The sequence below is a fragment of the Dipodomys spectabilis genome, unplaced genomic scaffold (genome assembly GCF_019054845.1).
Source record: "Dipodomys spectabilis isolate Male_0828 unplaced genomic scaffold, ASM1905484v1 ptg000175l, whole genome shotgun sequence".
Lineage (NCBI taxonomy): Eukaryota > Metazoa > Chordata > Mammalia > Rodentia > Heteromyidae > Dipodomys > Dipodomys spectabilis.
Genome location: NW_024870852.1, coordinates 7416711 through 7443239, shown reverse-complemented (window position 1 = coordinate 7443239; position 26529 = coordinate 7416711). Strand labels below are relative to the sequence as shown.

Here is a 26529-nt window from a genome sequence, read left to right as displayed (position 1 = left end):
CGGGGGGCACTGGCGAGGCTTCTGCTTTAAATGCGCCGCCGGCTCCCGCCCACAGGCTGGGGGCGTCCTCAGGCCACGCCCCCGCCGGCCCCACCCTCTCCATTCAGCTCCCTGGCCCCGCCCTCAATCGCGGGCTCCTTTCTCTTAATTCCACTCCTCCAGCCCCGGCGACTGAACTAACTTGACGCGGGCCGGCGCACCTTCCCTGGCTTCCGCCTAGGCCCACGGAGCCGGTTCCCCCTTCCCGCTCCGCAGCGTCGGGTTTGCAGGCCGTGCGCCTCCCAAAATGGCACCGCCGCCCCGGGTCCCTCCCTAGACATGCAGGCGCAGGGTTGGCTTGGAGAGATGTGCGCGCACACGTTTGTGCGCTTGAGTGTTAGGAGACCTTGGTGCACTGGGTTCTGGTCAGTCCTACCGCTACGGTGAACCCCTGGCCTGGCCCGGCCCATGGTGGCTCCTCGGTAAATAATTCTACAGCCCTCGGAGCCCAGATTGTCCCCATGCACACACTCTCTCTCCCCAGCAAAGCGCTATTCCCCTACAGCCTCTACACTGGGATCCCTTGGGCCAAGGGTGCATCTCTCTGCGCAGAGACTGCATCCAGGGCTCCTTGTGCATTAGCAAGAGTCTTGGTGTAAGTGTCGTGCCCGACATCCAAAGACTGCCCGAGGGGATCAAGGACAGCCCAGTGCACTGTCCCTCCCCTCCTAGGTGCCTGGAGGCCTTTTGCCAATGACTGCCCGATGACTGCTCCTAAGGACGGGGGCAACTGAATTGCAGGCGGGCAGCCACATTCGGAGATGGCTGCGTGCTTGTTTTCTTGAGGTAAATAGCCACTGAGAGGGGCTGTGCACCCATCCAACCCACCTTTGGGACCTTTTCCAGACTTTAAGGTAGAGCTCTAGGCCAAGACTCCCAGCTTCATAAGGTTCTGAGTGGAGGTAACGTGAAGCTGAAGGACAGGTGGACATCGCTTAGGGAGGGAGATGGGTGTAAGAGTGAAATACCCTCCCCCAGTCTTCTTCCATCTGAGGTCTTCTTCTCCTGCCTCCCAGCAGCTCCCAAACACCTGCTGGTCCTTTCAACCCTGTTGTTCCAGAACAACACCTGGGATTGGAGAAGCAGCACCTAAATCCCCTTGGTTTTCTACTCCCTTATCAGAGGAATCAAGAGGACCTTGCCCCTTAGCCTGAGGATGGAAGAGAAACTCAGAGCAAATCCCCCTCAAGGGGGTGTCTGTGGTCCACTGGGCACCTTTCTTGTGTGGCTCTCAAAAGAACTCAGCATCTACCTCTTCCAGCGAAAGCCTCCTGTGCCTTATACACTGGAGGCTAAGGGCCAAGTCAGATGCCTGAGATCTCCTGCCTGGATCCCACCATTTTTTAGAAATTATCTTTAGTTGTAAAAAGTGGTTACCATTCAACAAATCAGTTTATAAGTAGAATGCATCTTGATTGATGTCATCCTTCGCATCATCCCTCTCAACCCAACCCATTTCCTCAAGGCCTATTGGCACAAGCAATCTGAGGGACCCAGGCAGAAGAATGTGGACCTCTCCCATTTCCTCTCTTGGGACCTCTGACCTCCCTGGGCTGTAGACATCAAACCATGTCCACTGGATTCCACCAGACACACACCACCTGTGTCAAAGGGCCTCCTGCTCATGTTGGGCTTTGCCTGCCACTTAATTTGCCTGTAATTCAAATCTGGGGTAAGGAGTGACTGTGTAATCAAAATAAATACTAAACCATTTCCTGGGCACTAGTGGCTCATGCCTGTTCATGAGTCAGGAAGCTGAGATCTGAGGATTGCAGTTCAAAGCCAGCCTGGGCTGGAATGTTCTTGAGACTCTTCCAATTAAGCACCAAAAGGCCAGAAGTGGAGCTGTGGTTCAATTGGTAGAGCATGAGCCTTGAGCACCAAAGCCCTGATTTCAAGCCCCCAGTATCCACCCAATAAACAAATATTCCCATCCATTTCTCAGCCACAATTTTTGTTGTTTTAAGACAAGGTCTCACTATGTAACTGAGGTTGAACTCAAGATCCTCCTGCCTCAGCCTAAGTGCTGCAATTACACTGTAGAGAAAACTGCTTCAAATATCCCCCTCCTATGTTCCTCAACCCACTCATAGCTGCTTTTGGGCCCCTCCACTGGCAAGAGACTACTCTCTACCAGCTCCCTGGTTGGGCTTTCTTGCCCAGGCAAGAAAGGCAGCAGGACACAGCACCTTTGTGGGGGGACTTTGCCTCCCACTCCCTTCTAAGAGCTTCCTGGTATTTTCCTTTACCTGTGGTTGGTGGTGGCTGACTCAAATTTCCTAACTCCTGTCACTGAGCTCCTGAGTCACAGCTTAGTTACCTCCCACCCCAACAGACCCAGATGGCTAATACACAAATCCAATGAAATGCATACAAATAGGATTCCTGACTTTACCATCCACCCAGCTGCTCCAGACATGGGAATTCCATTGTTCTGACTCATCTACATTGAATCCCTATTCAGGCAAGTGTTGTTGCCTTGACCTTCCAAATAGCACCCACCCCCTTGTACTCCAGCCTGGTCCTTATTCTGGTTGTGCTTGTCCCCTGAACCCTCACGAACGATTATTCCTCATCAATGGTTTCTTACTCATTGAGAGAGAAAGACGAAGGGAGGAGGGTAGAGGAGGAGGGAGAAAAAGAGACTGAGATTGAGCACAGAGGGCTGGTGGCTCCAACCTGTTAATTCAAGCTGTTAATTAGTTCTAGGAGGCTGATATCTGAGGATTTCCGTTTGAATGCCAGCCCACACAGGAAAGTCTGTTAGACTTCAATTAACTACCAAAAAGCCAGAAGTGGAGGTGTGGCTCAAGTGGTAGAGCACCAGCTTTTTTTGCCAATCATGGGGCTTGAACTTGGGGCCTGGGTGCTGCCCCTGAGCTCTTGTGCTCAAGACTAGTGCTCTACCACTTTGTGCTACAATGCCACTTTCAGTTTTTTGATGGTTAATTAGAGAAAAGAGTGGGGGGCTGGGAATGTGGCTCAGTGGTAGAGCGCTTGCCTTGCATGCATGAGGCCCTGGGTTTGATTCCTCAGCACCACATAAACAAAAAGAAAAAAAGCTGGAAGTGGCGCTGTGGCTCAAATGGTAGAGTGCTAGCCTTGAGCTGAAGAGCTGAGGGACAGCGCCCAGGCCCAGAGTTCAGGCCCCACAACCGGACCCAAAAAAAAAAAAAAAGCGTGTGGGGGGGGAGGGGAATGGGAGGGCAGGGATGGTAAGGGGAAACAAAGGAGGAGGCAACAATGCTTGATAAGAAATGTACTCTTTACCTTGCTCATGTAATTGTAACCCCTCTGTACAGTATTTTTTTTTTTTGTCGGTTGTGGGGCTTGAACTCTGGGCTTGGGCACTGTCCCTGTGCTCTTCAGCTCAAGGCGAGCACTCTACCGCTTAAGCCACAGTACCACTTCCAGTTTTCTAGTGGTTTATTGGAGATAAGAGTCTCATGGACTTGGACTTTCCTGCCCAGGCTGGCTGTGAACCACGATCCTCAGATCTCAGCTTCCTAAGCAGCTAGGATTACAGGCGTGAGCCACCAGCGCCCGGCTTCTGTACAGTATTTTCACAATAAAAAAATTAATTTAAAAAAAACGGGCTGGAAAGGTGGCTCAGTGTAGAGCGCTTGCCTTGCATGCCTGAGGCCCTGGGTTCGATTCCTTAGCACCACATAAGCAAAAGAAAAGAAAAGCCAGAAGTGGCGCTGTGGCTCAAGTGGTAGAGCGCTAGCCTTGAGCTGAAGAGCTGAGGGACAGTGCCCAGGCCCAGAGTTCATGGTCACAACCTGACCCCCCCCCCAAAAAAAATAAATAAATAAATAAATAAATAGGAAGTGATGCTGTTGCTCAAGTGGTAGAAATAAATGGGGAAAAAAAAGAGTCTCACAAACCTTCCGGCTCAGGATGGCTTTGAACTGTGATTCTTAGATCTCAGCCTCCTGAGTAACTAAGATTATAGGCATGAGCCACTGGCAGCTGGCAGAACTCATCAGCTATGAGTGAAAAAGGTAAGGGACAGCATGCAAGCCCTGAGTTCAAGTCCTAGGACCAGCATGCGTGCACATAGACACAGACACAGACACACAGACACACACAGAGTGGTCTAAAGCATGACAATCCATCAAAAGTAAGGTGAAGTAATAAATGGTGTGTGCACGTGTAATATAAGTTCCTATATCTTGGGGCTGGGAAGGTGGCTCAGTGGTAGAGCACTTGCCTTGCATGCCTGAGGCCCTGGGTTCGATTCCTCAGCACCACATAAGCAAAAAGAAAAAGCCAGAAGTGGTGCTGTGGCTCAAGTGGTAGAGTGCTAGCCTTGAGCTGAAGAGCTGAGGGACAGTGCCCAGGCCCAGAGTTCAGGCCCCACGACCGGACCCCCCCCCAAAAAAAAACCAAAAACAAAGTTCCTATATCTTCATAGGATGCATGTTCAAAGGTGCTATCTACACTAGAGCTAGCAGGGGTCTAATGCTTGGTTTAGCTAAGTAACTTCCAAAATCTGTGATGAAAGCAAGTAGTTTACTCATTTTTCCCTTCAGTTTTATTCCAAGGGAACAGGGAACTCCTGCTTTTCAGAGATTCAACAATAACCTGCTCCCCTGAGGATGACATCTCTATGGCCTTCCCCACCCCCAAAGCTGCACTCTGTCAGCATCTATTACTAGCAGAAATCTATAGGCTCTCAGGTCACTGATTTCATCTGGGCAGGAAGGTTCCAGGGCTGTCCCACTGCCCTCATGACCTGAGTTCTAGCTCCACAGCTCAGCTTCTCAGCCAATACACATCTGATAGACAGACCCAATGAAACCTTGACCTAGTTTTGCCCAGCAGGTGTTGAGGCAAATGCCACAGGTCTGGGCTCCCAACTTCACCTTTCTTTGTCCTTTAGAGTTTTTGCTCAAGGCTGGTACTCTACCACTTGAGCTACAGCTCCATTTCTGGCTTTTTGATAGTTAATTGGAAATAAAGAGTCTCATAGACTTTTCTGCCTGGGCTGGCTTTGAGCCATGATCTTCAGATCTCAGCCTCCCAAGAAGCTACAGAGGCATGAGCCATCACTGGTGCCAACTTTACCTTTCATCTAACCCCTCCTTACCTCATTGGAATGCCATACCTGCCACAGGTGGAATTCCAGCTGGAGACCCTCAAGCCCTCTGGATGGCTTACACCTCTAGGCCATCCTTGGCTAGTCTATGTCCATTTGGTATCATCCTCCCATCACTTCTCTTTTTTACTCTTATCCCTAGCTCTCCTTCTTACTGGTCCCTTGTCCTGGTCACCAGTTTACAATCCAGAGTTGAGGCTTCCTAAAGCCTTATTCAGACCACCCTTCACACTAGCTTCAAACCTGGCAGGATGCTGGGTGCACATGGATTGGGGAAGACACTGGAGAGGTCCAAGCACCTGTTGGGTAAGATTTCTACTCTTTCTAGGTATGGAATTATTTTTATCTATAAAACAAAGAAGTTAGTGAGTCTTTTGCCCCCATTTTTTGCATTGGAAGCAGGAAATGTTTCTCCCTTTTTCTCGTATTTCTCCCTTTTTTTTGGGGGGGGGGTCCAGTCGTGGGCCTGAACTCTGGGCCTGGGCGCTGTCCCTCAGCTCTTCAGCTCAAGGCTAGCGCTCTACCACTTTGAGTCACGGCACCATTTCCGGCTTTTTTTTCCTGCTTATGTGGTGCTGAGGAATCGAACCCAGGGCCTCAGGCATGCAAGGCAAGCGCTATACCACTCAGCCACCTTCCCAGCCCCCTATTTTTATCTTGTTCTACTAAAATAAATCCTGGCTTAAAGTTTAAAAAAACAAAACAACAAAAAACCACAGAGGTTGAAATAGAGTCTGTTTAGAAAATTCCATGAAGTCTTAGTTTCAAACTAGAACTACCTTCTTTATCAAGCCATCTTTTCCTGTTGTCCTTATTTCTCTATTATTTGGGTTTTCATCCAGGCATGAAATTTTGGAGTCATAAAGTTTCTTAAAAATGTAAAAACATGGGGGGCAAAGGGGGGAAGATGGGAAGGGATGGTAAGGGGAAACAAAGGAGGAGGCAACAATGCTTGATAAGAAATGTACTCATGACCTTGCTCATGTAATTTAACCCCTCTGTATGGTATTTTCACAATAAAAAAAAAAAAAACTGAAAAAAAAAAGTAAAAACATGGGCTGGAAATACAGTTTAGTAGTAGAGTGCTTGCCTAGCATGCATGAAGCTCAGGGTTCCTCAGTGCCACATAAATAGAAAAAGCTGGAAGTAGCACTGTGGCTCAAGTAGTAGAGTGCTAGTTTTGAGCAAAAGCAGCTCAGGGACAGTGCCAGCCCCAAGTTCAAGCCCCAGGACTGGCAAAAAACAAACAAACAAAAAAACCCAAACCCAAAACCAAAAACAACAGCTGGGCACCGGTGGCTCATACCACTGTGGCTTAAGTGGTGGAGCACTAGCTTTGAGCCCAAAGAGGCTCAGGGACAGCACCCAGGCCCTGAGTTCTAGCCTCACATCCGACAAAAAAAAAAAAAAAAAGTGGTAACAGCAAGGTACTGGTGGCTCACATGTATAATCCTGGCTACTCAGAAGGCTAAGATCTGTAATTCACAGTTGGAAGCCAGCCCAGTGGGAAACTTCTTGAACCTCTTATCTTCAATTAGCCAGCAAAAAGCCAGAAGTAGAGCTGTGGCTCAAGAGGTAGAGCTCTAACTCAAGTTCAGGGAAGCCGGGCACTGGTGTCTCATGCCTATAATCCTAGCTAGTAAGGAGGCTGAAATCTGAGGACCATGGTCCAAAGCCAGCCTGGGTAGGAAAGTCTGAGAGACTCTTATCTGCAATAAACCACTGTGGCTCAAGTGGTAGAGCACTAGCTAGACTTGAGCTGAAGAACTGAGGGACAGCGCCCAGGCCCAGAGTTCAAGCCCCATGACCAACAGAAAAAAAAAAGAAAAGAAACCCAAAGTTCAGGGACAGTACCTAGGCCCACAGTTTAAGCCCTAGGGCCAGACTGTGGGCATACCCATACCCCTCCCCTCTCACTGTTATTTGAGCCACACCTCTAATCCTTTTTACTCTGGTCCTTTCTTTCCTTCCCTTCCCTTTCTCTTCCTTTAATTCTGGTGCCTGGGGCAGAGTCTAGGTGTCCCTAATCTCTTGTGCTTGAGCCACAGCTCCTCTTCCAGCCTTCTGGTGGTTAATTGTAAAATATCTCCTGGACCTTCCTGCCTAGGCTGCCTTTGAACTTCGATCATCAAATATCAGCCTCCTGAAAATGACTAGATCATAGGGATTACAGGCATAAGTCACTGGAGCCTGGCTTTGCTCTGTTTTTGAGATAGGGCTTTACATTTTTTCCCCCTGGATCACCCTGGATCATGATCCTTCTCTTGAGCTTCCTGCCATAACTGGCATATGCCACTATGTACAGCTTTTTATTGGTTAAGATGTGTTTCCACAAACTTTTTGCCTGGGTTGGCCTCAAATTACATGTGGGAACTACTAGTGCATGGATAAATTTATTGGTACAGGAAAAGCAGCAAGTATTGTATGGATAAAATAGACATACATTCACACTTTATATTTTCTTTTGCAGATTTATAGTTTGAAATAAATATTTATTTCCAATCTGTCTTTTAAAAACTAGTCATGATATAGGGCAGTGCAGAGGCCTGGGAAGAAAAGGAATAATTTATGGACAAATTTATTCTTCAGATTTTTAGGGAATGTAACAAAAGGTTCTTGGAAATGTTTCAAAATACTGGTTATTTTCCACTTTGGGTTTTTCCACTTTTATCTTCAAGTCATCAGGTGATTCTTGTCAGTTTTTCCTTCAAGATGGCTGTGTGACTGTTCTTGTGCCCCCAGTGTGGAACAGTGGCCTGTCCACATTACAATGGACAGGACTTTCTTTTCTTTTTTTGTAGTGCTCAGGATCAAACCCAGGAGTTTTCACATGCTAAGCAGAGTGCTCTACCAACAGAGGTAAATCTCCAGCTCTGAAAGACCTTTCTTTTACTTCAGGAAAAAAAAAAAAAAAAAAAGGAATGGGAGCCAAGCGCTGGTGGCTTACACCTGTAATCCTAGCTACTCAGGAGGATGAGATCTGAGGATCCAGTTCAAAGCCAGCCTGGGCGAGAAAGTCCACGAGACTCTTATCTCCAATAAAACACTCAGAAAACCACAAGTGGCGCTGTGGCTCAAGTGGTAGAGTGCTTGCCTTGAGCTGAAGACCTGAGGGATAGTGTACAGACCTAGAGTTCAAGCCCCACAAAAAAAAAAAAAAAAAAAGGAATGGGATGTAGTTCAAGTGGTAGACCACCTAGTATACAAGCTAGAGGCTCTGAGTTCAAACCCCAGTACCCAGTTTTGGCATGTATGAAAATAGAACAGTGAAACTTGTTGAAACTCAGGTGTTAAGAAGGGGAAGAAAGCCATGTACTGGTGGCTCATGCCTGCAATCATAGCTACTCAGGAGATTGAGATCTGAGGATCATAATTCAAAGCCAGCCTGAGAAGTCAGTGAGACTTATCGCTATTAACCACCAGAAAGCTAAAAGTGGGGCTGTGGCTCAAGTGGTACAGCACTAATCTTGAGCAAAAAAAACTCAGGGACAGTGCCTAGGCCCTGAGTTCAAGCCTTAGGATGGCACCACAAAAAAAGGAGGGAGGAAGAGGGGAGAGCAAGAGAGGAATAAGGTTAGTAGGGATACATTATGTACATGTGTGGAAATATCACAACACTCCCCCCCCCTTTACAACTAACATGTGCCAATTAAAATATGAATACACTAGCAGTAAAATTGGAAAAAAAAAAACCCACCCTACCACCATCACAACACAACCTTGTTTCCAGTGACTTGTACTAGAAAAGACTGGCAAAAGCAAACTGTGTAAAAGTCAAGTAGAATGGTATCTGACCTGCAGGGGAGGAACCACAATGCCGGTCTGGGGAACAAGCTCCCAAAGGGGCCTGTGGAAGTGACCTTTGGCCAGGCCTATCAGAATGAGCCCATTTTCCTGACCAGTGTCTGGTTTAGGAATAGGAATGGAACCCCAGATTTTGGGAACCCCTTTAGAGCAGGTGGGGTCTTGCTTTTGGTGGGTTGTGTTGCTGGAAGCAATGACAGCTCACTGCTGGCGGGGAGTGAGGCTACCCTACCCAGCATAGAGGGTGTCTTGATGCCATCGATGTCTCGATGCTGGAATTGAGGCTAGTACCACTCCAGGCCCTGTATACCGGAACCAAGCTGTTCCCTTTGTCATGGGCTGTGGCTGTGTTGTTTGGACACAACTGTTCTACCCTGTGTGACAAAAATTGGTATATCCCTGTTTCTGGTGTTCCTCACTACAACGCCACATGAAATCCTCAGCTCTAAATCACACTTAGGTTTCTCAGGTTCTGTGGCTCCTCCTCTCTATCAAGCAGTTCTCAGTAGTCCCAGGTCCCCACTGAGATCTCCAGGTTGAAGATGCTGTTCCATCCCTGCTTCCTAACATCCAAGCTCCCACATAAACACACTATTCACTCTAGCTAAGAAACCCTTCTATACTTCTATCTCCCCCCCCACTAACTTCTGCTTGCAGTTCCTTGGGGGAACCATCCCTAAAGTCTGTGGGTTGGTAAAGGAGCTTGGGTGTACGGCCACCAGGATGAGTGGCAGGAAGCTGGGTGATGTGGACTGGGGGGAGGGTGACACTGTGGTCACCCCCTCCCATCGACCAGAAGCTTCCCACGTAGCCTTGTACAGGACTCACAGAACTTGTAACCTTAGATTTTCAAACTCCAGGTCACAGGAACACTGCCTCCCCTGGAGGCAAGCCTGAGGCCTCTGGGGGTAGGAATTGACTGAAAGGGCCCCTCCCAGATCAGCGCTTTTCTCCACAGGCTCTGATTCTCCCCACCCTCAGGAGCTGTGGAGCCTGTGGGAGAGGATGTAAGCTTGCCAGACCCGCAGGCCACCTGCTGTGGATGCTAGGCTAGCGGAACCTGGACCTGCAGGGATAGTTCCTGAATTTATATTTGTTCCTAAGAGCTCCAGGGTTTTGGCCAACTACTCCTTAAGAATTGGCAGTTTCAAGGCCCCACTCTAGATCTGAGTTTGTGAGGGTTCTCAGCTTTAAGGGAATCAAGGGCAGTAGCTCTGCCGTCTGTTATCAGCTCTCCAGCCCAGTAATTCCTATTTATAAGGTGGGTTTGAGGGGTCACCTGGAGGTGCATTACAGGTCATTCAGTCAGTAAAGGCACATTCCTACTGCAGGCTAGGATAAAGACTAGGAGAGGAGCTGGAGATATAGTTCCATGTTTTTCATGGTGGAGTGCTTGTACATCCAGGCCATGAAGTCTATCTTTAGCAATGGAGAAAAAAAAAAAAAAGGACAGGGTATGAGAGTGTGTGTGAGGAATCTGGCAGGTAGAGAGGTGGGAGGGCTTTCCTACTGGGCTTTTGTAAGCTCCTCTCCAGTTTCTCCAGGGCCCTCTCTGCTAGCCAGAGAAGGTGGCTTCTTCTTGTGAACTGTGGAAACCAGGGAAGGAAGTGTGAGCCCTAAGGGTTCCCCCACATTTTTTTGGTGCCAGTCCTGGGCTTGAACTCATGGTCTGGCACTGGAGCTTCTTTTGCTCAAGGCTAGCACTCTATCACTTGAGCCACAGCACCACATCCAGTCTTTTCTGTTTATGTGGTACTGAGGAATCGAACCCAGGACTTCATGCATACTAGGTGAACACTTTACCATCAAGCCACATTCTGAGCCCCCAAGGGTTTGTCTCATAGCAGCTCCAGTGAAAGGACATCCCAGCCAGGCTGGGAAGATCCTTGAGTCCCCAGGAATGCCCCCTGCCCCCCTTTTGTCAAGGAACCTGGGGCAGTGTCCAGGACAGACAACAATGGAGGCCTTGCTTGTTGGGTGATAGTTTATTGGTCCTTAGCATTACATCTTAATTACCAAGGTAAACTCACGTACACAACTGCAGGTAAAAACATGTAAAATAATATAAAAATAAATCGAAGGCTACTTTTATATATTCACTGAATTAAGTAGTGTAATAAATACTATAATAAGCAAAAAGCTTCATTCACACAATTCAGTTTCACTGAAGTTACAGTAGTGTTTGTAAATATGAGTTTTAAAATTTAAGTTACAAATATTAAAGCACTGAAAAACTAGTATAAAAGTGAATTTTGGCAGGTAAGTGAGCTCATATCATTAGTATTTGACCCCCTGGAGCAACAAGGAAGCCATTTCTCACCTACTTTTTGAGGTACACTATCCAACTACTCAGCCACATGGCTGGAATACTTAGTAGCTTACAATCTTTGAATTGAACTTTTCCCTTTTGAGAAGCCCAAAGAGCAACCCAGAGCTTATTACTGTGCAAAAATTCTCCAAAATCCCAACAATTTAGGAGTGATTTATCTCAGCTTAGGCCAGCGTACAGGCCTTTGTTCAGGGCCCCAGGGCTTGTGGGGCCAATTCAACTTCTCACTAGTGACCCTTTGCTAGGGTGATCTCCAATTTCTCCAATTTCTACGGCCTCCCTTCCAATCAAAAAAAAAAAAAAAACAAAAAAAAAAAAACCCCATATTAAAACAAAAAACACCTAACTTCAGCGAGTTCACCATTATCACATTCACTCTGGTGACATGAAACTGAAGCTGCTAACACGAAGCTGGCAGCAGCACGTCAGCCCCTGGAGGACCCTGCCTGTCCCTGGTGTCCACTGCCGAGGTCAGAAGCTAAAACACAGTGTCACGGCTTTTCCTCTGGAGATAGCCTAAGACCTCACTCCCTGACCCAAAGGGATAGAGTGGGTCTTAAAACTCCATGATCAGAACAGGTTCTCGGGAACAGTGTTCATGATGATCCACCAAGAGCTCACAGTGTGCTGTGCTGTGCCCTTCACCAGGAGCACAGCAGGGTGCCCAGGAATGCCCTTTCACCAGGGTGCCCCTCCACACTCCCGAGCAGGCTGGGGAGCGTCTGTAGAGGCCTCAGCCCATTTTGCCTTTTTGGCTTTGATACTTGTTAACATTTTGCCCTTTTTTTTCAATCACAGTTTCATATTCAAGTTGAGGTAATCATTTCCCCTCTACCTGGAGAGGAATGGGGACTGAGGGGCAGATTGGTGAGAGAGCATTTCTAGGGACAATGGTCAGAAACCAAGTGTGACATGTAGTACAGCCCCACATGGCCGGAAGGCCCGCTGTCCCGCGGACTCTGAACCCTCTTTAAAAACTCTTGTGCAGCAGCCAGACTGCCAGGCCAGGGCAGCAAGGAAATGGCTTGAGCTCTGACATCCAGAGCATCCATCAACAACTTCACAGTCAAAGAATTAAATGGCCTGTGATTCCCCTGTCGACCCCCACCCCCACCCCCTTTTCCCTTTTCTAAGGCTGCTCATGTTCCGAGTTTTTAAAAAGAGCTCAGTAGAGCTAAAGGAAGCTACAGTAACTCATTGCTTATTAATCAATTGCACTTAAGATCTATGTTACTGATTCTGAAGCAGAGGCAAGGTCTTTGTGGACCCTGGCCTCTGGCCAGCCAGAAGTCAGAGGCTCCTAGACTTTTGGAGCTAAGACTAGAGCACATGGGCCTGAGTTTCAGGAGGCTTTCTCAATGCAAGATTTCTGATATAATGGTATTTGCAGCTTTGTTCATTTGGCTTCAAGTATAAATTGTTTTCTTTTCTAATACAAGCATATTTTACTGACAAAGCCTTGCTCTGCTACTTGCATGCAGGGCTCCCTGTGACCAGGCATATGGACATGTGTGCTCCATCCTGGCTCTCCTCTGCACCAGGGGTCTTTTTCAAAACCCCTCTACATTACCAAAAAACTATGCTGGTTTCAACTATGTGCTTCTTCCTAAGGCATGCAAGAAGTATGTGAAGTTCAGGAAACATTTACAATCCAAGCAACTGAGGCGCTGAAGTCCTAGGAGATATCACCTAATATCAGTGCCTGATCCCCTACCACTGCACACTTAATTTCAAAGGCTGAGCTGGACACAATTTTTATTTCCCCTCTGTTTTATGGTCCAGTTAGAAACAAAACCACTGGAAGGAATTCTGATTGGGTATGGAAGCTCTGAAACTCCCAATACACAGGAGCCAAAGAAATCCAGGGCCAAGAGCAAGGTTTAGGGGCATGCGTTTCCTGAAGTGAATGGCTGAAAGCTGTCCTTCCTTAGTATGGATGGGAGGAAGACTGGGTGTTGGAGTTGGACACCTTAAGAGTGATCAGGTCCCAGGCAGGATACAGGACACTCCTTTTGCCAGCAAGGGGAAGCACTGTTGGGAGCCTGGACAGCGGGCTTGCTCTTGTCTTTGAACTTGGGACATCAAACCATGCTATCAGAGAGCTCAAGAACCAACCATGGAGTGTCGTTAACATTACCTCAAGAGCTACACACTTCTGGAAAGCATCATTCCTTTCTTTCAACCTTGCTTATCAGGGAATCCTTCTCATTCAGAGTGTACTATGATTCTCAACCTGAGCTCCTGGCTCCATAGGTTGGGCTTGGGCAGGGCTTGTGCAAACCTGCTGGACAGGTCCCAGGGCCAGCAGAGGCCAGCTCCTTCAATGGAAGGATGCAGGGACAACATGCACCATCAGGGAGGAGGGCCATCTTGGGATGGTGTCTGGCTACTAGGCATAGTAACCATTTGGATAGCCAGGGTATCTGGATACCTAGGTCTCAGGGTAGGTAGGTCCCAGTAGTTCCTCTGTGCAAACTAAATGGTTAGCCCACACTCTCCCATGGTGCCTCAACAGACCAAGGGAAATACTGTTATCAGAGATCAGAGGCATACTGGCAGCCCTGACTGCTCATCTTTGAAGATCCCACCCCCACCCCCCAGCAATGGTGCAGGTGATGGAGTTCAGCGCTGTGGAGAGAACAAAGACAACATGTACTCAAGCCAGCACACACAGGCCAACGAGGACAGAGAAAGACCCTCCAGAGGCCTCTGGGAGAGCTGGGGCTTGACACCCCATTCATTCACCCATTGTGGGTGGACATCAGGCCCAGCTTCTAGGGCTTCTGTTCGAAGAGGTCATGGTATTCCTGTTGTTCTAGTTCACGGTTATACTTCTCAATTTCCCGGTTGGCTTCTTCCACGTAGTCATTCATGAACTGGTCCATGACTGGTGTGTGGTTAAGGAAGAGAGTGGTGTGTGGTTAAGGAAGAGAGCCTTGAGCCTGGAAGACAAGGGAAACTGCCTGGTCCAGAGGGAGCTAGAGGCAGGTTAGGCAGGGGATACTGAGGTACCTAACAGACAGCATCACACCTACAAAGACTGATAGGGGTTGATAGAAGGCCTTTATGAGATCCTAGAATGGAAGCCTGCATATAGCAGCTCCCAGTCTCAAATTTCACCATCCATCTTTTCACAGGTGAACCGCTATAGCCAGGCCATATTCCTAACTTGTAAATCATGACCTTGCAGGATGTTACCACAACTGCATTCAAGCTATACCCCACAGAGTAACATTACCATTTGCAAACTAAAGGACAACTCTAATTTCAACAAGTTTAAAGGGCCTACATAGGGGCTGGGAAGGTGGCTTAGTGGTAGAGTGCTTGTCTTGCATGCATGAGGCCCTCGGTTCGATTCCTCAGCACCACATAAGCAGAAAAAGCTGGAAGTAGGGCTGAGGCTCAAGTGGTAGAGCGCTAGTCTACAGCTGAAGAGCTGAGGGACAGCGTCCAGGCCCAGAGTTCAGGCCCCACGACCGACAAAAAAAATAAAATAAAAGGCCTACAGAAGGGGCTAGGAAGGTGGCTCAGTAATAGAGTGCTTGCCTTGCATGCATGAGGCCCTGGGTTCGTTTCCTCAGCACCACATAAGCAGAAAAAGCTGGAAGTAGTGCTGTGGCTCAAGTGGTAGAGCACTAGCCTTGAGCTGAAGAACTGAGGGACAGTGTCCAGGCCCAGAGTTCAGGCCCCATGACCAACAAAATAAATAAGTAAGTAAATAAATAAATATTAAATAAAAGGCCTACATAAAATGCGCAACCCTGAGGTTTGTCCTGGTGTATCCCAGCACTAGGACTGCAGACCTGTCCCTCAGAGAGGTTTGCATTTCCCAGCTTAGCCACCCCAGGTTCCACACAGGGACTAAGGTGAGTCTAAGGATACGTGGGTGAAAGTCAGTCTTGTCACCAAAGAAGTTGACAAACTGGGTGCCATTGTAGAAGTAGCCTGCAGGTAGGGGGTCCAGATGGCGTTTCACCTATTGGAAGAATCCTGTTAGAATTATGACTACTTTCTAATATTCACTCATTAAAAACAAACTGGCCTATTACAACTAGCAAGATAGTCTTAGTCTACTCTGCTACAGACAAGCAGAAGATTACAGTAACACCAATAGTAACCTCAAATGACTGATGTGATTCCCTGCCTCTCACAGGAGGGTTTCTTGGAGTTCCTAATGGAATTAAGTTTCTACTGTTCACAGCAACACTGGTTTATCAGCATGCCTTTCACTGGCCATTTCTGCTTCTCTTATCTCTTATCTTCTATATACATTGTTTAATGTCTCCTAGAATCCCTTCTCAAACAACTGACCTGTACTCAAATCCTGTTCCAGGTCTGCTTCTGAGGAACCTGCATTATGAGTACTGTCTTCTGTTATGCCCACCGTGCTCTCCCAAGGAGTATGCAGGCTGTCCAGGCTGGTAGATGCTTCATGCTAAGGGCCTTCCAGGAGTCCCAGAGTCTTCCTCTGCCCCATCCAGTCATCACTGGGACAAGTGACAGAGCCCACCTGGGGCAGAGGCTGCATCAGCCTAGGAATTTGTGAGGGTGCTCATCAAGGGCACTTCATCTTAGCCTCAGAAGCTGAAAGCTTTCTCGTGAGCACTCAGGATGTAGAATGTTTTTTTCTGGGCCCTAGTTGATTCCTAGTTATGGCTCATCTTGGACAGATAGTCTGCAGTTACATGAACAGAGTGACAAGGCCAGGCCTCTCATTACTTGTACCTCTCACAGGTACTGGTTCTCCTCCATTTCATGTCCAAGTCATTACTCTAAAGCTGCAAGGTTGGTCATAACTAGCTTCCCTCTGTGGTCTGAGAGAAGCAAGACTTTAAGCATGCCCTATAAACAGTTCCTCCCTCAGGAAATCCAAAAGACAAGAGTTATATAGCCCAGGACAGCACTGGACCCCTGGGGGGAGAGGCCAGGGAAGGACACTCACGTGGATGTTCCTGATTTCCTGCTGGGTCAGCATTCCCCGAGTCTTCAGAGCTTTCCTCTGAGGTTTCTAGGCCGAGATGGAGGGAGAGAACAAGTTGCAAAGGAGTTGTTGGGAGTACATGGAATGTTGAAGGCCTAGGGCTCTGGGAGTCAGTTACATGATGAAGCCCCCAGCAAAGGGAAAGCATAAGAACTAGCTTGACTTAAACATAACATCTTGCCTATCTGCCACCTAAGGAGGGAACAAATGGGAGAAAGCCCAGTAGCTCTGTTAATGTTAACCTGCCAACTTGCAGATTCTCTTTCCTGGGAATCTAGACAAAAGGGACAGCTTAAGGTCTTATATTCAAGTACCATTTAAGAGCTTATCCAAAGCCTGGAGTGGTGTGCACACCTGTAATCCTAACACTTAGAGGCTGAGGTATGAGGATTCAAGGAGCTTATCTAGGTGAGGTAGCCTATGCCTCCGAATTGAGTACCTACAAGAGACCCAGGCCCTAGCCACATCTATTCCTAGAGTTCTAGGTGAGACAAACTGTTTAATCTGTGTTAAGAGGCTTTGCACCCTGAGTGTGCAGAGCTTGTGCTCTTGGCTCACTGGGCACATATACCATATCTGCTTAGTTTGCCCCAATGTAGGTTCTACCCATTGTCAAAATGTCCCTAAAAGTGCTGGCTAAGACTGTGAGGTACAGACTAGAAGGAGGGCTGGGGTTGTCAGGGGCCAGTAGCAGCCCTGGGGTATGCTGGTCATATAAATGCTATATTCTCTCTGGGTGTTCAAAGTTACCTGCTTAGCTGACTGCCGAAGCCAGTCCTTGAGGCTGTCCTCTTTCAGGGAGCAGCCGATGAACACAAGGTAGCACTCCTGTTGCCCGCTTTTGTCCTGAGTTGTGTTTTTCGAGTCAGGAGGTGGTGTGGGTCCCTCCAAAACTGGCACAATACTTAGGGAGTTGGCTAGAGTGTTGTAACAGACCTCCATGGTCCTTTCTGAGTCTGCAAGGAGAACAAATGTTGGTACCTAAGACCCTATCCAGAGGTTAAGCCAGGCACTGGAAGCTCATGCCTGTAATTCTAGCTATTCAGAAGGCTGCGACCTGAGGATTGCAGTTCAAAGTCAGCCTGGGCAGCAAAGTCTATGAGACTCTTAACTCCAATTAATCACAGAAAAAGCTGGAAGCAGTTCTGCTGTTGTTTAAGTGATAGAGTGCTAGCCTTGAGCAAAACGGAGCTCAGGGACAGTGCCCAAGTCCACAGTTCAAGCCCCAGGACCAGTAAAAGAAAAAAAAAAAGTCAATAGTTGAGACAGAGTCCCAAGAAACTGCAAGAAAACTGATGTGACTAGTGGCAAGTTTGAAAGACTGGGATGAGAGAGGAAAGAGTAGGAGGAGTTTGTGGCTTGGCTAAGGGTGGTCAGATGGATAATACTAACAGGGCAGAGAATACAAGAAGACAAAAAGACTTAGGAGAGTAGGAACTGGACTTTTTAGCTGTTGAATTTGTAAGACTGTAAGAGGAGCAATGTCTTGCACTAGACTGGGAAGAGCCCTGCAAAGCAGGAGAGAGCCCAGTGATTTTGCAAATGAGCTAAGTCCTGCTCATCTGTAGGCCCAGCCTCTCCCCACTAGCTAGATGCAGAGTCTGAGGATAAGCTAACTTACAAAGAATGGGAGAATATTAGACATACTTAATGGTGTTGCCTTTGCTGTCCAATGTCTTTTTTGTTTTTGGGTGGGGGGGGGGGGGATTGTGGGGCTTGAACTCAGGGCCTGGGTACTGTCCCTGAGCTTTTTTGCTCAGGGCTAATGCTCTACCACTTTGAACCACAGCACCACTTCCAGTTTTCTGGTGGTTAATTGGAGATAAGAGTCTCACAGAGGGGCTGGGAAGGTGGCTCAGTGGTAGAGCGCTTGCCTTGCATGCATGAGGCCCTGGGTTTGATTCCTCAGCACCACATGAGCAAAAAGAAAAAAGCCAGAAGTGGTGCTGTGGCTCTAGTGGTAGAGTGCTAGCCTTGAGCTGAAGAGCTGAGGGACAGCACCCAAGCCCAGAGTTCAGGCCCCACGACCGGACCCAAAAAAAAAAAAAAAAGAGTCTCACAGAGTTTCCTGCCCTGTTTAGCTTTGAACTGTGATCCTCAGATCTCAGCCTCCTGAATACCCAGGATTATAGGTGTGAACCACCAGCGGCCAACCTCTTAACACCTGCTAAACAGCTAACACCTGCCAGTTAAACTGGGTTTTCTGTTATACCAGCTGAAGGTGCCCTAGCAGACACATTTTCTCCCTCCAAGGAATAATAAACCTTCCTCATCCTGACTCTGTACTATAGTAAATGCTGGTCCAGCGGAAAGGGATGGACTCTGCTTCCTCAATGTTAAGTTTATTAACTCGTACCAGTTTTTTGTTTTTGTTTTGGGTCCGGTCGTGGGGCCTGAACTCTGGGCCTAGGCGCTGTCCCTCAGCTCTTCAGCTCAAGGCTAGCGCTCTACCACTTGAGTCACAGTGCCACTTCCGGCTTTTTTCTTTTTGCTTATGTGGTGCTGAGGAATTGAACCTAGGGCCTCATGCATGCAAGGCAAGCGCTCTACCACTGAGCCACCTTCCCAGCCCCAACTCCTACCAGTTTTTAGGTCTTTTCTGACTCCCAGGCTCAGGAGAGACCATGAAGTTGCAAGGCCTTTAGAGGCCTAAGGCTAATAAGCAGGTCTGCTACGCAGAAGAGAGAATGAAGCAAGCTGAGGCTCAGACTTTGGCAGACACAGACTGAGATCTGGTGGACTCAGAAATGGGCAGGTCCTGGTGACAGGTTCATGGATGGCTCAAGGCTGGGGTGGAATCTCTGGAACAAGGAAGTCAAGAAGCTGAGAGGAGGGGCTGGGAAGGTGGCTCAGTGGTAGAGCGCTTGCCTTGCATGCCTGAGGCCCTGGGTTCGATTCCCCAGCACCACATAAGCAAAAAAAAAAAAAGCCGGAAGTGGCGCTATGGCTCAAGTGGTAGAGTGCTAGCCTTGAGCTGAAGAGCTAAATGACAGCGCCCAGGCCGAGTTCAGGCACCATGACCGGACCCCCCCCCCCCAAAAAAAAAAAAAAAAAGAAGAAGCTGAGAGATGTCTGAGAAGGTTATCCAGGGATAGTCCCTCCACTGTGGAGTATGAAGACCTGGAGCAAGTGGGCCCTAGGGCAGAGTGGTATCTGGTATGGTCAGAGGAGGGTGTTGTAGTCTAAGAGAGGCATCAACAGTATGCAGAATACCAGCAGAAGCTATAAACTCCCATCATGAAGCTGGGCACTGGTGGCTCACGCCTGTAATCTTAGCTACTCAGGAGACTAAGATCTAAGGATCATGGTTTGCTTTATCTTCTATAAACTACTCAGAAAAAGCCAGAAGTGGCACTGTGGCTCAAGTGGTAGCACCAACCCTGAGTACAAAGCAGTTCAGGCCCTGAGTTCAAGCCCCAGAACCTTAAACATGCACACATGCACACACACACACACACACACCCCCAAAAAAACAACCACCAACAAAATCTCCCATCATGAGCTACATGCTCCATGGTGTAGGGCTCCACTTCCAACTACCAAGTTACCTGAAAACTTCACTTTGCCAAGGATGTGGTAGATGTTTCCAGAGAAGGGACTTGGCTTGATAGAGGACTGAATTGCTGGGGAGAAGAGAAGAAAGCACAGAGATGTTACCCATCTCAGGGCAGATGCCAAGTTTAGGGCAATACAGCTTGGAGGGCTAGGGACTGGAGAAAGAACCCACTACAGGTTCACAGCCTCTATCTCCACCCCCATCTTTCCTGGAGCCTCTTTCACATTATCAGGGATGGAGAAAAATCTCTCAATGGAGTGGAGATCAAATTAGCTACACACAATGAGAAAGAAGGGACTACAAGGTCCTTACAAATAGCAGCGAGAGGGACTGGGAAGGTGGCTCAGTGGTAGAGCGCTTGCCTTGAATGTCTGAGGCCCTGGGTTTGATTCCTCAGCACCACATAAGCAAAAAGAAAAAAGCCGGAAGTGGCACTGTGGCTCAAGTGGTAGAGTGCTAGCCTTGAGCTGAAATGCTGAGGGACAGTGCCCAGGCCCAGAGTTCAGGCCCCACAACTGGACTCAAAAAAAAAAAAAAAATAGCAGAGAGAAGAAATAGCATGCAGAATACTGAAATGATTCCAGGAGGTAGGACCAACTCTTGGGTGCCTTTTCACTGGAGCCAGGGACCTTTTCCAGTCAACACTCACCTTTACACTTAGCTACGAAGCGAGTCTTCTCCAGGGGTCGACCAAACCATACACAGATCTGAACCATTAGTGGAAAGACGGATCCAGAATCAAATTTTCCTTCATACCTTAAAACAGTTAAAAATATTTAAGTACATATATTTGGGGCTTAACAGTGTTATTATCCTATATGATTCTCCCCTAATGTATACCATTTTGTATATAAACATTTGTTTAAATGTGAATGTGAGCCGGGAGCCAGTGGTTCACTCCTGTAATCCTAGTTATTCAGGAGGCTGAGATCTGAGGCAGGAAAGTCTGTGAGACTCTTATCTCCAATAAACCACTCAATAAACCAGAAGTGGTGCTGTGGCTCAAGTGGTAGAAGGTTAGCCTTGGGTTGAAGAGCTGAGGGGCAGCACCCAGGCTCAGAGTTTAAGCCACATGACCGACAAAAAAAAAAAAAAAAAGTGAATGTGTCTATTTTACTGTATGATTGGGGACTAGCAATATTAGCAAGAAACTGTTTTACTAGCAAAGTCTTGAGTAGGGTCTACAAGAACAAGACTGTGGGAGGGAAATGGCTGAGGATCCCTATACATGAGCATGTGCTTTAACCAAAGCCTATCCACTTTAAGTGGTAACTTTGATCTAAGTGGGAGAGGAGTAAAGTATAAAAACAAAGAGAAGCCGGGCGCTGGTGGCTCACGCCTGTAATCCTAGCTACTCAGGAGGCTGAGATCTGAGGATTGCGGTTCAAAGCCAGCCCGGGCAGGAGAGACTGTGAGACTCCTATCTCCAATAAAGCACCAGAAAACTGGAAGTGGCTCATGTGGTAGAGCACTAGCCTTGAGCTGAAGAGCTGAGGGACAGCACCCAGGCCCAGAGTTCAAACCCCATGACCGACAAAAAAAAAAAAGAGGAGACTGATTGCTGCCATCCTGTTAGAATAAATGAGTATAAAAACAAAGAGGAGACTGATTGCTGCCATCCTGTTAGAATAAATGAGGTGGGTGCCAGTGTCTCACACCTTTAGTCCTAGCTATTCAGGAGGCTAAGACCTGAGGATCATGGTTCCAACCCAGCCTGAAAGAGTCCATGAGACTCTTATTTCCAATTGAGTTGTGGCTCAAGTGGTAAAGTGCTAGCCTTTAGCAAAAAAGGTCAGGTACAGTACCCAGTCTCTGAAGTCAAGCCCCAGGACTGATTTTTTTTTTTTGAAAGAAAGCTGGGCACCAGTGACTCATGCCTATAACCATAGCTACTCAGGAGGTTGACATCTGAGGATCACAGTTTGAAGCCAGCCCAGGCAAGAAACTCCATGAAACTCTTATCTAAAAAACAACAACCACCCCCCCCCCCCAAACTACTCAAAAAAGCTGCAAGTGGCACTGTGGCTCAAGTGGTAAAGCTCTCACCTTGAGCAAAGAAGTTTAGAGACAGTGCCCAGGTCCAGACTTCAAGCCCCAAGACTGGCAAAAAAAAAAAAAAAAGTAGAGCATCTGCTTAGCAAGCAGTAGGAACTGAGCTTGTAATGTAAATAAATGAATGGATGATGAAATATCCAATTTCTTTTCTTTTCTTTTGGGGTCTGGTCGTGGGGCCTGAACTCTGGGCCTGGGCGCTGTCCCTCAGCTCTTCAGCTCAAGGCTAGTGCTCTACCACATGAGCCACAGCACCACTTCCAGCTTTTTCTGCTTATGTGGTGCTGAGGAATCGAACCCACGGCCTCATGCATGCAAGGCAAGCGCTCTACCACTGAGCCACCTTCCCAGCCCGAAATAGCCAATTTCTTGGCATGAAGGCTTTCTTATATTCTCTCCCCACAAACACATACACCAAATAAAACATTAAAATTTTTTTAAAGAAAGTGACTTGCTACATATCATAAATGGCCTTGAACTGGTAATCTTCCTGCCTTCATCTCCCTCAAGTGTTGGGATCACCAAGCCTATCTATCTATCTATCTATATTTTATTTTTTGGTGCTAGTCCTAGGATTTGAACTCAGGGCCTAGGTACTGTCCCTGAGCTTTCTTCCCTGTCTCAAGGCTAGCATTCTACCACTTGAGCCACAGTTCCCTTCTAGCTCTTTTGTAGCTTATTGTAAATAAGAGTCTCATGGAGTTTCCTGACCAAGCTGGCTTTGAACTGCAATTGTCAGATCTCAGCATCTTTCTGAGCAGTGAGGATTCTAGGCATAAGCTACCAGTGCCTAGAAGTATTAATTGGTCTTCTTTAATCAGGGAAAACCTCAAAAGTCAGAGTTTTTTTTATTTAAATTTATTGTAAAGGTGATATAGAGGGGTTACAGTTACATACATAAAGGCAGTGAATATGGGGCTGGGAAAGTGGCTCAGTGGTAGAGTGCTTGCCTTACATGCATGAAGTCCTCAGCACCACATAAGCAAAAAGAAAAAAGCCAGAAGTGGCGCTGTGGCTCAAGTGGTAGCATGCTAGCCTTGAGCTGAAGAGCTGAGGGACAGTGCCCAGGCCCAGAGTTCAGGCCCCACGACCGGACTCCCACCCCCCAAAAAAAAAAAGGTAGTGAGTACATTTCTTGTTGAACTTGTTGCCTCCTCTCTCTATATATAGTCTTTTAATGAGCTCCTCATATCTACTCTTTTCTGGATTAGTCTTTCTCTAGCTAAGCCTGAACCCTGAGCTCCATTCTCTACCACCAAGCTCAGCATGGGTCAGCATGGCCTAGAGAACGGAGCTTCTTTAGGTAACGGAAGACTTTAAAATCAGACTCCACAGGTAGAGGCAGCAAGAGCATCAACAGCTCATACACAGAGAGGTGAATGGTCTCCAGTGAAAAAGTCAAGTGAAAAAGCCAAGAAAGAGCACAATGCCCTGAGTTCAAACTCCAGTACCAACACACACACACACACACACACACACACACACACACACACACGCGCGCGGGTATGCACGTGCACTAGGTTTGTCTCCTGAGTTCTGTGGTGTTTGGTACACAGTATGTTTGTATCCTGAGTTCTACAGTGTTTGGTAGGCTGAGATATAATTGTCTTATTTAAGAATAAGGAATGGGCTGGGAAGGTGGCTCAGTGGTAGAGTGCTTGCCTTGCATGCCTGAGACCCTGGGTTCGATTCCCCAGCACCACATAAGCAAAAAGGAAAAAAAGCCGGAAGTGGTGCTGTGGCTCAAGTGGTAGAGCGCTAGCCTTGAGCTGAAGAGCTGAGGGACAGTGCCCAGGCCCAGAGTTCAGGCCCCACAACCAGACCCAAAAAAAAAAAAAAAACAAAAGAATAAGGAATGGCACACTAGCCGTGATTTGGGAAAATATCTGACTCAAATCAGAGGCTTCTAAAGATATTGATGAAAATCTCCAATTTAATATTTTTTTATCTGCTTTAAAAGAGAGTGACTACTACTGTTGGTGCTGAGATAGGGTCTCACTACATAACTCAGGCTACCCTGGAATTCACTATGTAGCTCAATATATAGCATCCAACTTGTCAACCCTCCTGCCTCCACCTAAATGCTAGGTGCCACCACTGCCTGGAGCAGATTTTTTTTTTTTGGTCGTTCGTGGGGCCTGAACTCTGGGCCTGGGCTCTGTCCCTCAGCTCTTCAGCTCAAGGCTAACACTACCACTTGAGCCACAGCGCCACTTATGGCCTTTTCTGCTTATGTGGTGCTGAGGAATCGAACCTAGGGCCTCATGCATGCAAGGCAACACTCTACCACTGAGCCACGTTCCCAGCCCTGGAGCAGATTTTGATTACTATACCCAATTGGTGGTATAGGGGTAGTATACAGGATGTAGAGAGTGCCTTCAAGAACTAAGAATAACAAATATAATCTAGATACAAGAAGAGATTAATTATGGCCAAGGCTTAAACACTTTTGTCCTCAAAAGTTTCCTTTTAGCTGGGCGCTGGTGACTCACACCTGTAATCCTAGCTACTTAGGAGGCTGAGCTCAAAGGATCATGGTTCAAAGCCAGCCCATACAGGAAAGTCTGTGAGCCTCTTATCTCTAATTAACCATCAGAAAATTGGAAGTGGTGTTGTGGCTCAAGTGGTAGAGAGCTCACCTTGAGTTGAAGAGCTCAGTGGGAGTGCCCAGGCCCAGAATTCAAGTCCCACAAACACACACACAAAAGTTTCCTTCTTCATATCTTCAGAGGGTTGGGGAGAATTACAATAGTTGGGTTGGTAGATAGGAACGTCTCCGTATATTTAAACTTTGTTCCTGATGCCATAAAGTGTGCTTGTTTGTGTAACTTTTTTTTTTTAAACTGAGAACTGGTGTTTTCATTATTTTCCTTTCAATATAATTGTAATAGGATGTAAAAAATTCCTTCTAAACTTATAGACAGAACTGTCCATTTGTACAAGGCCAAGTGTAGCTCGAGGGTTAAGAAAACAAGCTCAAGAACCAGACAACAGGGCTTGAAATCCAGCTCTTTTGTTTACTAGCTTAGCTGTACCTTAGTTGCCTTTGTTACCTTATCTACAAAATGTAGAAATGGAATCTACTTCACAGCTTTGGTATAAGGGCTAAATGAGAACACAGGTAGAACTCTTAGAGCAGCAATGTCCAACAGGACCTTCTATAGTGGTGGAAATGTTCTGGAGCTGTGCAATATAGCTGTAAACTATAGGCAGCCATGGCATACTGGAAATATGGCTATGTGAGACTAAATTCTGTTTTTTTTTTTTGTTGCTGTGGGCCTTTTGTTTAGGGCCTGGGGCGCTGTCCCTGAACTTTGCTAGCTCAAGGCTAGCGTTCTACCATTTTGAGACACAGTTCCACTTCCAGTTTTCTGTTGGTTAATTGGAGATAGGAGCCTCTTGTACTTTCTTATGGGGGGGGGGGGGGGCGGGGAAGGCTTTTGAACGGTCCTCAGATCTCAGTTTCCTGAATAGCTAGGATTACAGGTGTGAACCACAAGTACTTGGCTGTAAATTTTCTTCCTTCCTTTCCTTCCTTCCTTCCTTTCCTTCCTTCCTTCATTTTGTCTCTCTCTCCCCCTCCTCCCTCTCTCCTTCCCTCTTCCTTTTCTTTCCTTCCTTCCTTTCCTTCCTTCCCTTTCTTTCTCTCCCCTCTCACCCTCCCTCCCTCCCTTCTTTCCCCAGACTTCCCTGCCTGGGTTGGCTTTGAACCATAATCTTCAGATCTCAGCCTCCTGAATAGCGAATAGCGAGGATTACAGGTGTGAGCCACTAGTACTTGGTTCTAAGTTTATTTCATTTTTATTAATTTGTATTACAGTCAACAGCCATGTAGGTAGAAGTGACCACATTGAAGAGTATAGTTTTAGAACAATACCTAGCATACACCTGACTTTTTTTTTTTTTGTCAGTCGTGGGGCTTGAACTCTGGTCCTGGGTGCTGTCGCTCAGCTCTTCAGCTCAAGGGGAGTGCTCTACTACTTGAACCACAGTGCCACTTCTGGTTTTCTAGTGGTTTATTGGAGATAAAGAGTCTCACAGACTTTCCTGCTTGGGCTGGCTTTGAACTGCAATCCTCAGGTCTCAACCTCCTGAATAGCCAGGATTACAGGCATGAACCACCAGCACCCGGCTCACACCTGACTGTTTAGGTGATGTTGACAGAGTATGATTACAATGGATTGACTGCATACTCACCTCTGAAGGGGCCTTCTTGGCACTGAGCCTACCTGTCAGATAGAAACCTAGGGGACTAGTTACACTCTCACCTGGGAAGGACAGAACTCCTTGTGCCATGCCAGTTACCTTGCCCTCACCAGAGAAAATACTGGGTAGCATTGTGCCCACAGATAACTCCCTAAATCTCAACATCTAGGATGGCTCCCAATTTGAAGCCTAAGACATAGACTACAGGGATCCTGGCAGGGCATTCCAGCTAACAACTATCTTCTTTGTAGAGCATAGTAGTGCTTTCACTTTTTTTTTCTTGCTTTGCTATCAATAAATAAACCATTGGGCTTACAAAAAAAAAAAGTTAGCTATTTTTCAATGATGATACTTACCAGCCAGGGTACATTAAGTATCGAGATCGTAGCATCTGAGGACTTGAAAAACTATTTTCTGAGAGAATCAGCTCAATGTCTTCATTCCTTCAAAAACATACAGAA

At 47.2% G+C, this 26529-nt stretch overlaps 1 protein-coding gene across 4 annotated transcripts in view; it reads right to left on the bottom strand.

Moving 5' to 3' along the window:
* Nucleotides 1-11026: 11026 nt before the first annotated feature.
* Nucleotides 11027-26529, bottom strand: part of Dnaaf9 (dynein axonemal assembly factor 9) — a 126471-nt gene continuing 110968 nt past the window's right edge. For all 4 annotated transcript variants that reach the window (XM_042694379.1, XM_042694381.1, XM_042694378.1 and 1 more), the window contains exons 31-37: nucleotides 26425-26511; nucleotides 20460-20566; nucleotides 19803-19877; nucleotides 17005-17210; nucleotides 16216-16281; nucleotides 15156-15249; nucleotides 11027-14160 (exon numbers count right to left, since the gene is read on the bottom strand). In XM_042694379.1, the coding sequence (XP_042550313.1) occupies nucleotides 14048-14160; nucleotides 15156-15249; nucleotides 16216-16281; nucleotides 17005-17210; nucleotides 19803-19877; nucleotides 20460-20566; nucleotides 26425-26511 (748 nt within the window). In that variant the 3' untranslated portion in view covers nucleotides 11027-14047. The remainder of the gene's footprint in view (nucleotides 14161-15155; nucleotides 15250-16215; nucleotides 16282-17004; nucleotides 17211-19802; nucleotides 19878-20459; nucleotides 20567-26424; nucleotides 26512-26529) is intronic.